Here is a 14,208-nt window from a genome sequence, read left to right on the forward strand (position 1 = left end):
ACACTACAAAAAAGAAGTAATCACTTGAATAGGGAGTGGGATTCCTACACTACAGAAAAACATACAAACAAAAATTATATAAAACAAAATAAAAAAAAACAAAGTTTGTTACTAACAAACATGGCGGTGTGGAGTGGGAGGGTAACAGCTGTTGAGGGTGCTCAGGCAGGTGGGAGGGTGGGGAGGGGCCCATAAATAAATAAATATATAAATAAAAAGCCCTAAACTAACTGTCAGTTACTAAAGTGGTGATGACCATTGAGTGGGGGTGGAGAGCGATTTGGGTCCGATTAGGTATGGATCAGGGGGTGGGTAATCTCTACACTATAGCAAATATTAACCTTACAAGCTACCTGATTATCCCCTTTACTGCTAGGAATTTCAAAAGTGTGGTGTGCAGGTGCAATTAGCAGCCTTCTAACTGCCAAAATCCACATGTCTCCTGTTTGTAAACAAAGGGGAACCCAGAGAAGCTTTTACAACCATTTGTTATATGACTGCAGTAGTTGTGTGTAAATAATTTCAATGAGAGACGCAAAGTTTTTAAATAATATTAGATTAATAATAGGTAATATTTCCCAAATACAGTATATCCCATGAGAAGCAAACATAGGCTATTGTAATAAAATGACACTTACTTGTTACTGTGAATTGACTCGCTGACAGAAGCAATTCTTCTATGCTAATAAACAAACAAATATATTAGGATTATTTTTACAATATTTTTTACTAAGGGAAATAAAAAAAAATTTCATAAATTTTGCTTATCTTAATTCTTATTTAAAGGTACATGAAACCCAATTTTTTTTCTTTTATGATCCAGATAGAGCATACCATTTTTAAAAAAGTTTCCAATTTTATTCTAGTATTACATTTACTTTGATCTGTTGGTATCCTTTTTTGAAAAGCAGGTAGGTAGGTTCAATAGCGTGCATGTGTCTGGACCACTATATGGCAGTTTTGCAAGAATACTTTTAAAAAGTTATGTATTTACAAGAGAACTAGATGACAGCAGTGTATGTACCTAGGTATGCTCTGTAATGAAGAATTCAATGAAAATGAATCACATTTGATAACAAACCTAAAGCGAGTTTCATATCCCCTTAAGGAGTTTTATATACAGTGCATATAGACACATACCTTTGGAAGGGATCTGGGTTACTTGCTTTACTTGAAGTCTGTAAAATTTAAAAACAACTACTTTAATTTGATTAGCACAATATCAGTGACAATTCAACTCTTAAACCAAAGTTGGCTTTATTGTATGCATGTTTAAAGGCTGACAAATAAATATATATATATATTCTTAGATTTTAGGAAATCTGCTGACACCAAACCTCAAACAATGTTACCTTATTTTTGTCTCATATATTTTTACCAACTGGGATCCAGGAATTCTGGGAGAGGTCATGCATCCTCATTAGACAAACACAGGTGAGTGATTTGTAATAAAAAAATAATAAAACATTTGGAGGGGTAGATGCATATATAAATGGGAATGCAGCTGCCCTTCAAATGTGCTGCCCCCTACAAATACTTCCTAAGCACTGTCCAGGTTAATCTAAGCCAAAAGCATACACAGGTAGTGTATCAGGGAATAGCTAAACACTCCCACATAGCACACAAGGAAAATGACGTTACATACGTATGTTCAGCTCCAAACAAAAATATCATCAATTCTAAGAAAAAAGTTTGAACTCTACAGCTTTATTATACCAGCACATCTATACTGAATACATATTTAGGTAATATTGCTCCTTTGTATATAGTTTATGGGTCCTCGTTACAGTAGTGACAAACAACTTACTAGCACATGTAGCTACAAATCAATATTTTAGAACTCATAAGGACTGCACATAAATGTATTGCATATTTAACACAGAAATAGATATATTTCTTAAAAATGCTCAGTGACACAGGGCCATATGTGGGTGAGGTTTCAGGGTATCAGCTGTTCTCCCCTCCAGAGAGATCATTTTGGTTGTAGCCACCTTGTTTCCTTTCCCACAAGAACTCATTAAACTATAAACTTTTTAGTTCTGCTTTTATCTGGGGCCACAAAAACTGGCACAGATTCTTAGCTGTGTTTTTACTCTTAGGGCTGCAAATAAAGCATAGACCACCAGTTGGTCATCTCTACCATACAGTGTATTTGCCAGAAAAGTGATGAAAGAAATCACTTGTGTCTGTGGGATTAAACACTCATATTACATTTTATTTGCTGTATTAACTCCATCAGGGCCGGCTTTATAATTGGATCAATTGGGACTACAGGACCCAGGCAGCATTTGATAGGGGTGACACATAGAGATACATAAGTTAAGAAGAAGCAGTCATAAGACCGCTGTTCCTTAACTTGTCCACCACCTCTGAGGATACGATCGGGATGATTGACACCCCCTGCTAGCGGCCTGCTAGCGGACTGCTAGCGGCCAGGGGGCAACATTGCACAAGCAGTTCACAAGAAAGCGATGTCGGGCGGACATGATCCAACAGTTAATAAATCTACCCCATAGCATTTTCAAGCTAACAGTATTTTTAAAAGAGATATTATCATATTACTCTAATATAGTATGAATCAGCTGGGTATAAACATGCCCTTATGGGACATTTCAATCTGCTGAAGTTTAAAGGGACAGTCTAGTCAAAATTAAACCTTCATGGTTCAGGACATGTAATTTTAAACAACTTTACAATTTACTTTTATCATCAAATTTGCTTTGTTCTCTTGGTATTCTTTGTTGAAAGCTAAACCAAAGTAGGCTCATATGCTAATTTCTAAGCCCTCAGCCATTTTGACAGTGTATCACAGTTATACATATAGATAACATTGTACTCACTTCTGTGTAGTTATTTATGGGTCAGAACTGATTGGCTAAAATGCAAGTCTGTCAAAATAACTGAAATAGGGAGGCAGTCTGCAGAGGTTTAGATACAAGGTAAACACCAAGGTAAATTGTGTATTAATAATGTTGGTTATGCAAAACTGTGGAATGAGTAATAAAAAGATTATCTATATTTTGAAACAATAAAAGTTCTGAAATAGACTGTCCCTTTAAACTTTGACTCTGCTGACTATGTTGTAGATTTCAGTGGATAATGATTTGGTAGTGCCATTTCATTCTTGGACCCAGGCAGTGCAATGTCTTAAGCGGCAATAAAGCTAAATGATCAATAATGTATGATACTTACAAGCTTTAAACTTCCCAGTGAAGACACAACTCTAATGTCAAAGGGATTCAATGAGTGAACTGCAAATATGAAAACATGATATACAATGGTAAATAAAGAAAGACACCGTGGGGCATATTTCACTAACAAATGAAAAGAAGAACTGGGTCTTACAATACAGATGTTGGCTTTATCTAGTAAGCCAACTGTTTTGATGTAAAGAAAAAATATACAGTGTATGTTACTATTTATAAATATGTGTTGATAGCTTTTTTTACTTAACCTAAAGTGCTACAAAATGCAAAAAGAAAATGTTCTGAGAACTTCTGACATGTCAGAGCATTTTATGACCACATTATTGCTAGGATATTACTGTGTATATAACGCCTGCAAAGGGATTAAACACATTTGGGCTTTTTTTTTTTTTTTGGATGCTGGGAAATGGTAATTTTTTTCATAAACAAAGTGATCACAATTTTCATAAACCAAACACAGCAGAGATTATTAACTCACACAAAATGTAATCTAATTTTTCCCACAATAGCTCTCAGAACTGCGACCACTGAAATCCCACATGGATTCATAGGTAGAGATGTGCATTCGTTTTCGTACTTATGCACATTTGTCATGAAAAATCTGTTTTTCGTTTTGTTTTAACGAAACAGATATCTGAATGAATGCACAATTAAAATGAAAAAAATACTGATGAACATTGTCAGTATTCATTCGTTTACTCTTTTTTTTTAGAGGTTAAGACTTACCTTAGTGTGCTCTACATGATCTCCTGAGCACATTAAAGGGACATGCAACCCATATCTTTTCTTTCATGATACAGATAGAGAATACAATTTAAAAAAACTTTCCAATTTACTTCTATTATTTGATTTGCTTCATTTTCTTGGTATCTGTCATTTAAAAAGCAAGCAATGCACTACTGCTAGCTGAACACATAATGCGAGCCAATAACATTAGTTATATATGTGCAGCCACCAATCGGCAGCTCCTGAGCCTACCTAGGTATCCTTTTCAACAAAGGATACAAAAAGAACAAAACTAATTAGATAATGGAAGTAAATTGGAAAGTTGCTTAAAATCACATGCTCTATTTGAATCATGAAAGAAAAAAAAGAAAAAGAAAAAAAAAGTTTCATGTCCCTTTAAGTTAAGTACTGTGGCTACTGGTGAACTTTTTCCCTGTAGCTTTTAAACATTTACATTTGTTTTTATGAAAAGGACGTATATGTTAAACTAAAATCAGTTTTCATTTTGTTTTAAACTAAGCAAATATTGAATAGTGCACCCACCGAATATTCAGAGAAACGAATTTCCCTGAACATTCGGAACAAAAATGTGGCTGCACGTATCTATTAATTGGGCTAATGGAGTTTTTGTGTGTGCTTTGGATATGTTGTAAACAATATGAATAGCATGATGGATATAAGGGCCTGTTTGATCAATGATCTTTTTAAAACTTTTAAATATGTTTAATATGTCAGTTTTTGTTGTTAATTCATTTTTCATTCATTAAGAGAACCTAGTTTTACATTTTTTTTGCGATTTTCATCTAAAATCAAGAAAAACTTTGCAAGAAAATAATTTCTATAAGTGTCTGCAATTTATCTAATCTTCTAAAATCAGATTTTAGCAGTTGTCACACTGTAAATTGTGAAACTGCTGAGTGATGAGGTTTAAAATATCACCAAAAGTTACAATGTTCACTGTACAGAACGTTTGTCTTTGCTTTATATCTATTACTGTAAGAAGATTCTGAAGTGTGACTGTAAATCACAATTTTTTGGATTTCTGTTTTATTTAAAGGGATATGAAACCAAAATGTTTTTCTTTCATTTGGCTAGCGCAATTTTAAACAACTTTTTAATTTACTCCTATTATCAATAGTTCTTAGTTCTCTTGCTATCTTTATTTGAATACAGGAATGTATAAGCTTATGAGTCAGCCTATTTTTGGTTCAGCACCTGGGTAGTGCTTGCTGGTTGGTGGCTAAATTGTAGACACCAATCAGCAAGCGCTACCCAGGGTTCTGAATCAAAAATGGGCCGGCTCATAAGCTTACATTCCTACTTTTTTTCAAATAAAGATACCAAGAGAACGAAGAGCAATTGATAATAGAAGTAAATTAGAAAGTTGCTTGTTTCATATCAAATGTATTATTTCTAGTCCCCAAAAAAGTTTTTTGTTCCCCCATCCTCCTAATTTAATTTGACCTCTGACATTGTACATGTGCAGATTTGATGATCGTTCTTACAGTCAGATGTAGCCAATAAATTTACAATGTATGTTCCCCTAACATTAAAGTGATGGTAAACTCTCCCCCTTATAAAAACAGATCCCGAATGTTAGTGACAAGAGATCCGGAATGTTAGTGACAAGAGATCCAGAATGTTAGTGACAAGAGATCCGGAAAGTTAGTGACAAGAGATCCGGAATGTTAGTGACAAGAGATCCAGAATGTTAGTGACAAGAGATCCAGAATTTTAGTGACAAGAGATCCGGAATGTTAGTGACAAGAGATCCGGAATGTTAGTGACAAGAGATCCGGAATGTTAGTGACAAGAGATCCGGAATGTTAGTGACAAGAGATCCGGAATGTTAGTGACAAGTTAGATGGAGTTTAATTTATCAGTTGTAATGAAGTTACTCTATAGCTTACTTTTTAATATAAATATGAAATTCAAATACCCTGCGCCTCGCTGCCCACTTTAAAAGTACATTTTTCTGTGAGCTAAAGGTTTGATCGGTTCTCCAATCAGTTTTCCAGTCACAACAAAATGCACCCCAAAGGGGAGAGCGCTGATTGGAGAATAGTTCAAACCTTTAGCTCACAGAAAAATTGACTTTTGAACTGGGTAGTGGAGCGCAGGGTATTTGAATTTCTTATCTATATTACAACGTAAGTTACAGCGCAACTTCATTACAACTGATGAATTAAACTCCATCCAAAATATCACTACCATTCTGGATCTGTTTTTAGAAAGAGGAGCGTTTACTGTAATCTCTGTAAAACTGATGCTTACAGATCACTACTTCCTGGCAGAACTTGTGACATCTACATGAGGGCTTGGGAACATCAAAGTCAAAATTAAACTTTCATGGTTCAGACAGAGATTGTAATTTTATAACACTTTTACTGTACATTAACTTCTATTATCAAACGTACTTTGTGCTCTTGGTATCCTTTATCAAACAGCATATGTACATATGCTCAGCAGCAATGCACTACTATACTAGGTCCCTGTAGAGCACTGCTGCTCTGGAGTTGACTTGAAGATTGCTGGCTATGCACATGTCTCTTGTCATTGGCTCAGCAAATGTGTTCAGCTAGATCCCAGTCGTGCATTGCAGCTTTAGAGATGCATTTAACTATGTGTTTATTCCCTTTGCCAGCTGTGAAATTTATCCACCTACTGATTTAGTAAATAATGAGAAATTGACAAACTGAGAAAGGTATAGATGATAAATAAGGTATTGAATCAATATATTCTATAACTGCATAATACAAAGATAGTTTCATGTGACTATAAGTCTGTGCATAAATACAGTCTATAGCATATATTAGTTATTTGCGCTTAGCCAACACTATATACAGAATTGTTTTCCGCTCACCAGATGTTGTGGCTGTTTTGTCGTTCCTGTAAAAATTGCATGGGATCAGGGATCTCTGCAGAGACAAAAATAAATTAAACATCAAAGAAGCTCATGTAATAGAAACAGTGAACCCTGGTATAAAAGAAACAAACTTTATTGTACTTTATTATACCATTTTATCGTTTTTTTACAACTCAAGGCATTATTGTTTGCCTTGTTTAGACTTCTCTTGTTTTCGGGTATTTCCCAGGATTTTCACTCTATTGATTACTTCTGTTTAAGATGCTTTTTATTTATTTTTATTTTGCTTGGGGATTATACAGTGTAAATGGATAATCTGTATTTCCATTGTTATCTATGTTTCAATGATCATGAGAACGGTGAGGAATCAGGTCGGAACTACACAGGAGGATCTTGTCAATGATCTCAAGGCAGCTGGGACCATAGCCACCAAGAAAACAATTGGTAACACACTATGCCATGAAGGACTGAAATCCTGCAGCACCCGCAAGATCTCCCTGCTCAAGAAACCACATGTTCTGGCCCATTTGAAGCTTGCCAATGAACATCTGAATGATTCAGAGGAGAACTATATGAAAGTGTTGTGGTCAGATGAGACCAATTTCGAGCTCTTTGGCATCAACTCAACTCGCCGTGTTCGGAAGAGGAGGAATGCTGCCCATGACCTCATGAACACCATCCCCAAAGTCAAACATGGAGGTGGAAATATTATGCTTTGGGGATGTTTTTCTGCTAAGGGAACAGGACAACTTCACCGCATCAAAGGGACAATGGATGGGGCCATGTACCGTCAAATCTTGGGTGAGAACCTCCTTCCCTCAGCCAGGGCATTGAAAATGGGTCGTGGATGGGTATTCCAGCATGACAATGACCCAAAACACAAGGCCAAGGCAACAAAGGAGTGGCTCAAGAAGAAACACATTAAGGTCCTGGAGTGGCCTAGCCAGTCTTCAGACATTAATCCCATAGAAAATCTGAGGAAGGAACTGAAGGTTCAAGTTTCCAAAGGTCAGCCTCAAAACCATAATGACTTTGACAGGATCTGCAAAGAGGAATGGGACAAAATCCCTCCTGATATGTGTGCAAACCTGGTGGCCAACTACAAGAAAAGTCTGACCTCTGTGATTGCCAACAAGGGTTTTGCCACCAAGTACTAAGTCATGTTTTGCAAAGGGGTCAAATACTTATTTCACTAATTAAAATGTAAATCAATTTAGAACTTTTTTGAAATGCGTTTTTCTGGATTTTTTGTTATTCTGTCTCTCACTGTTCAAATAAACCTACCATTACAATTATAGACACAAAAGACATCATTTTGTAATGTATTTAAAAAAAACCATAAATTTATTTGTTATACTCACAGGATCATGGGTAATTTTAGGGTAGCTATAGCTAATGCTGTTCTTTGCTGTCTTCACAAAAGGATCACCCTTAAAAAAAAAATTAAAAAAATATTAGTTACAAAAAATCTCTACTCTCATCATCTTTAAATTAAAAATTTACTGTATATATTGTTCTTTTTCAAAGAATTAAATCAAAGTAAAATATACTGGTGATAACAACTTTAGTGTGGCCCTGTAAAGGGACTCTACCCAGCCGAAGGCTTAATTCAATGTCCCACAGTGGGCATGGCATCTTCTGCGTCTCTGTGTCACTGTCTGCACCACAAGTGACAATGCAGATCTATTACTCAAATCATACTGTACCTGAGGTGGACATGTAATAGGGATAACTTCATCCAGCTTCTGGCTAACAGTCTTTTGTCCAACAGGTTCCAACTAAAGCAAGATACAAGGGGAAAAAAGAAATCAGAGAAAGAGATTAAACAGAAAATCACCCTACTTATATACAAACTCATGTAAATAACATAGAGTCCAGTTCCTTAAAGGGACATTAAACACTAAATAAATGTTAGAATGATGCATTCGAAGGAAATATTAGTCTGAAAAAAATATATTTTTATATTTTTTTAAGTTTTATTAGCTGATAAATATTGTCAAAATAAGTGTAAAGTTTTAGTATCTATAAAACAATGGAAGCTGCCATGTTGTAACTTATGTTACCTTCTCTGTTGTGGCCAATAAGAGACAGAAACAGGTCACTAGAGTGTGCAGCCAATGGCTGTGTAGAATATAACAGTGTCCTGCACTTCCAATTCTAACAGGAACAGAAAAACTCACAATTTCAGAATGGAATTACAGGAAAAGGAGACAAAATAAATAATGAAAGTATCTTACAAAGTTTTTAATGTATATGATTTATCATTTTATATTACCATCTCAAAGTGTTTAATGTCCCTTTAACTCTGATTTTATTGGTACATTGTATGGTATGTAAAGTCATTTTCTACAAGATCTGAAATATATGTATGACCGTTGAATCTGTTGGGACCATTAATGTAAATCAAAAAACAAAACATTGGCAATTGTGAATTAGCGTTGTCGATTGTTTTCCTTGTGAGTTGTGTGATTACAAATGATAACTGAGCTAGTATACCGCAGGTTTTATACTCACCATGTTTTTCCAAAGCCCGCGAGCTGCCTGTGCATGGGATCTCTCACTAAAATGGAAGCAGTCCGGAGCCATAAATGTTCTGTCAGGCACTCCGTCCTACAGTTAAAGGGACAGTCAAGTCAAAAATAAACTTTCCAATTCTTTTTATATGCACACTTTCTGATGCACCAGTTCCTACTGAGCATTTGCAAGATTCACAGGATATAAGTATATGCATTTTGTGATTGGCTGGTGGCTGTCACATGATGCATTAGGAAGGAAATTTAACTGACATTTGTTAGAAAAAAAATCTACTACTCATTTGAAATTCAAACTAAATACTTTTGCATTGTCAATGCTTTTATTGATTGTGCTATTATATTGTGTTTAGTGGTCCTTTAAGAAAAACAAAAAGCTGATTTGACATTTAAAAGTTTGTATTTATAAAAAAATATATATTAAAAAATCCTCACTTTTTTGATACAATAAACATAAATTATCCTAAAGCTGCTTTAAATTCACAGCGCAACCACTGTGTCAGTTTGATTCAATTCTACTTCAATATGTACAAAACTATCCCTTTTCTACGCCAGACAAGACCAAGACACTAAGAGGGCGATTTATCAAGCTGAGGCGGACAGGGACGCCTATACGCGCCCCTGTCTGCCGCAGCTCGCCTCTGGCGGGCTGAATTCCCCTGGAGGAATTCAGGAGTCGATATATCAAAGGCTTTCACCAGCCTTTGAGCCCCTACAGCTGCAGGTTCTCCCATGAGAAAATAAAACGTTGTAATTAAAGGGACACTGAACCTAAATTTTTTCTTTTGTGATTCAGATAGAGCATGCAATTTTAAGCAACTTTCTAATTTACTCAAATTTATAATTTTTTCTTTGTTCTCTTGCTATCTTTATTTGAAAAAGAATGCATCTAAGCTATTTTTGTTCAGAACCCTGGACAGCACTTGTTTATTGGTGGGTGAATGTATCCACCAATCACCAAGAACAACCCAGGTTGTTCACTAAAAATGGGCCGGCATCTAAACTTACATTCCTGCATTTCAAATAAAGATACCAAGAGAATGAAGACATTTTGATAATAGGAGTAAACTAAAAAGTTGATAAAATTGCATGCTCTATCTGAATCATGAAAGAAAAAATTGGGGTTCAGTGTCCCTTTAACAAGCAGTGGTCATCAGACCGTTGCTTTGCTAACCTCTTCGCCCTCTTGTTTGGCAAAATTCAAACTCCCCAGTCTTTTCCAATTGGGGAGATTGACAGCTCCTGCCCACGTGTGATTGGCAATCACGCGCGGGCAGGGGGCGGGATTGCATGGGAGCGCAAAATAGCGCTCATGTGCAGTGCTAAATTTCCTTTAGGAGAATTCAGACCGCCAGAGGCGAGCTGCGGCGGACAGGGGCACGTATATGCACCCCTGTCTGCCTCAGCATTGCACACTAGCGCTATTTTGCGCCTTAACAACTGTCTTACACCTGTGCTGGCTACCCATCCGCCAATCTATTTTATTGCTTCTTCAAACCCTTTTTTAGATGACTGAAAGAAAAATTGAATTCCAGGTTCCTTGGGAAGGGGATGGATGCTCCAACTTTTTCATAAGGGGCATAATGGAATTTGTAACATTTGCATGTCTGGCTGAGACATTTTGGAAATTCTACTAAAGAAACAAAATCTACTTCTATAACTAACTATCCTTTGGTGATAAGAACCATAAACTTTCACATATACAATAACCCAGAAACACATACTTTGGATCTAAAGAGAGCTGTAAGACATGAATCAATTGCAAAGATAGGGACATGTGTATGGTTGCCACCTCAGCCATGTTTTCCTGGACACGTATGAGTTACACATGCTGCAGGGTGTGCAGGGAGGAACTTGTATTGCATTTCTGGACAGCACTATTCATATTCCTCCCTGCACACCCTGCAGCATGTGTATATACATATATATATAAGCATTCTGTATTTTAAGGGACGGGTGGCAACCCTAGACATGTGTGTTGTAAATGGTGAGTAGAAGGGTGTGATATGAAGAAATTGGGGTCAAATATTGGAAGACAACATTATAATCTCAGAACCTAGATTAAACAAAGCCACTTCCCCATACTAAAAAGTCTCACATGCCTCGGTTAATACGTATTTGAAAATTCAGTGATTTAATCTGGTGCTATTAATATAGTTCTACCTCCGATTATATCTTCACTTAATATTTTTTTTCTTATTTACCACAGTTTTTGGTATCTCAAGAGTCTCCAAAAATGGTTGGATGACAACAGTGAAGTCCTCTCGTGTGTCATATCTGCCGCTTTCCACTAACTGGCGAGTTTTTTCCTAAGAAAATATACAGAATTGAGGCACAATTAAGGCAGAAAACTGATGCGTTCATAAAACTTATGTTCATTAAACCTCCATTTAAGTCTGTGTGCGTGCATGTTTGCATGTGCCTGTGCGTGTGTATATCTATGTGTCTGTGTGCATGCATGTGTGCTTGCGCCTGTGCGTGTGTATAGCTATATGTCTGTGTGCGTGCATGTGTACTTGCGCCTGTGCGTGTGTATATCTATGTGTCTGTGTGCATGCATGTGTGTGTGTGCCTGTGCGTGTGTATAGCTATATGTCTGTGTGTGTGCATGCGTGCTTGCACCTGTGCATGTGTATATCTATGTGTCTGTGTGCATGCATGTGTGTGTGTGCCTGTGCGTGTGTATAGCTATGTGTCTGTGTGTCTGTGCGTATGTATAGCTATGTGTCTGTGTGCGTGTGCCTGTGTATAGCTATGTGTCTGTGTACGTGCATGTGTGTGTGCCTATGCATAGCTATGTGTCTGTGTGCATGAATGTGTGTGTGTGCCTGTGCATGTGTATAATTACGTGTATGTGTGCATGGATGTGTGTGTGTGTCTATGTATAGCTATGTGTCTGTGTGCATGAATGTGTGTGTGTGCCTGTGCGTGTGTATAGTTACGTGTCTGTGTGCATGAATGTGTGTGTGTGTCTGTGCGTGTGTATAGCTATGTGTCTGTGTGCATGAATGTATGTGTGCCTGTGCGTGTGTATAGCTATGTGTCTGTGTGTGTGTAAAGCTATGTGTCTGTGTGCATGAATGTGTATGTGTGTGTGTGCCTGTGCGTGTGTATAGTTACGTGTCTGTGTGCATGAATGTGTGTGTATGTCTGTGCGTGTGTATAGCTATGTGTCTGTGTGCATGAATGTGTGTGTGTGCCTGTGCGTGTGTATAGCTATGTGTCTGTGTGCATGAATGTGTGTGTGTGTGCCTGTGCGTGTGTATAGCTATGTGTCTGTATGTGTGTAAAGCTATGTGTCTGTGTGCATGAATGTGTGTGTATGTCTGTGCGTGTGTATAGCTATGTGTCTGTGTGCATGAATGTGTGTGTGTGTGTGTGTGCCTGTGCGTGTGTATAGCTATGTGTCTGTGTGCATGAATGTGTGTGTGTGTGCCTGTGCGTGTGTATAGCTATGTGTCTGTGTGTGTGTGTAAAGCTATGTGTCTGTGTGCATGAATGTGTGTGTATGTCTGTGCGTGTGTATAGCTATGTGTCTGTGTGCATGAATGTGTGTGTGTGCCTGTGCGTGTGTATAGCTATGTGTCTGTGTGCATGAATGTGTGTGTGTGTGCCTGTGCGTGTGTATAGCTATGTGTCTGTGTGTGTGTAAAGCTATGTGTCTGTGTGCATGAATGTGTGTGTGTGCCTGTGCGTGTGCATAGTTACGTGCCTGTGTGCATGAATGTGTGTGTGTGTGTCTGTGCGTGTGTTTAGCTATGTGTCTGTGCCTGTGCGTGTGTATATCTATGTATCTGTGTGCATGCATGCGTGTGCTTGCACCTGTGCGTGTGTATATCTATGTGTCTGTGTGTGTGCATGTGTGTGTGTGCATGTGTATAGCTATGTGTCTGTGCCCATGCATGTGTATATCTATATTTTTGTGTGAGTGCCGTGCCTGTGCATATCTATGTGTCTGTGTACGTGCATGTGTGTGTGCCTGTGTGTATGTATAGCTATTTGTCTGTGTGTGTGCATGTGTATATCTATGTGTCTGTGTGCATGCATGTGTGTGTCTGTGCATATGTATAGCTATTTGTCTGTGTGCGTGCATGTGTGTGTGCATGTGTATATCTATGTGTCTGTGTGCATGCATGTGTGTGTGCGCCTGTGCATGTGTATATCTATGTGTCTGTGTACGTGCCTGTGCATGTGTATAGCTATTTGTGTACATGCATATGTGTGTGCCTGTGCATGTGCATATCTATGTGTCTGTGTGCGTGCATGTGTGTGTGTGCCTGTGCATGTGTATATCTATATGTCTGTGTTTGTGCATGTGTGTGTGTGCCTGTGCATTATTATTGATTATTTGTAGAGTGCCAACAGATTCTGCAGCGCTATAAACATAGGCGGAATACAAGGAAACATTTATAGGGATCAATCTGGTAGAGGGCCCTGCCAAGAGTCGCACTGTTGTAGTCAGCTCTTAAGAAGGTTATCTACAAACAGCTGGACTCTTAGGTTTACATGCTAAGGGGGTACATGGTGGATAGCAATGGAGGAGAGGAACTGGTATAAAGTAAGGTTAGCGTAGGTTGTATGCATCCCTGACTAGTAGAGTCTTTAGGGAGCGCTTGAAGCTTTCAAAACTAGGGGAGAGTCTTGCGGATTGAGGCAGAGAGTTCCACAAGATGGGAGCCAGTCTGGAGAAGTCCTGTAAACGGGAGTGTGATGAGGTAACCAGAGAGGAGGAGAGTAGGAGGTCATGAGCAGAGTGAAGGAGACGGGAGGGAGAGTATCTGGAGACAAGGTCTGAGATATAGGGGGGAGCAGTGCAGTTGAGGGCTTTGTATGTCAGAGTGAGAATTTTGTGTTTAATCTGGAGGCAAGAGGAAGCCAG

The 14,208-nt window shown here is 37.9% G+C and overlaps 1 protein-coding gene across 1 annotated transcript in view; it reads right to left on the bottom strand.

Annotated features, from left to right (window-relative positions):
- PLB1 (phospholipase B1) overlaps positions 1 to 14,208 on the bottom strand; it is a 185,362-nt gene that overhangs the window by 157,067 nt on the left and 14,087 nt on the right. The window contains exons 6-13 of the mRNA XM_053712807.1: positions 11,534 to 11,638; positions 9,313 to 9,408; positions 8,505 to 8,576; positions 8,160 to 8,228; positions 6,796 to 6,850; positions 3,193 to 3,251; positions 1,141 to 1,178; positions 639 to 682 (exon numbers count right to left, since the gene is read on the bottom strand). Of these exons, the coding sequence (XP_053568782.1) occupies positions 639 to 682; positions 1,141 to 1,178; positions 3,193 to 3,251; positions 6,796 to 6,850; positions 8,160 to 8,228; positions 8,505 to 8,576; positions 9,313 to 9,408; positions 11,534 to 11,638 (538 nt within the window). The remainder of the gene's footprint in view (positions 1 to 638; positions 683 to 1,140; positions 1,179 to 3,192; positions 3,252 to 6,795; positions 6,851 to 8,159; positions 8,229 to 8,504; positions 8,577 to 9,312; positions 9,409 to 11,533; positions 11,639 to 14,208) is intronic.

Source organism: Bombina bombina, chromosome 4, assembly GCF_027579735.1.
Source record: "Bombina bombina isolate aBomBom1 chromosome 4, aBomBom1.pri, whole genome shotgun sequence".
In the NCBI taxonomy this organism is placed as follows: Eukaryota; Metazoa; Chordata; class Amphibia; order Anura; family Bombinatoridae; genus Bombina; species Bombina bombina.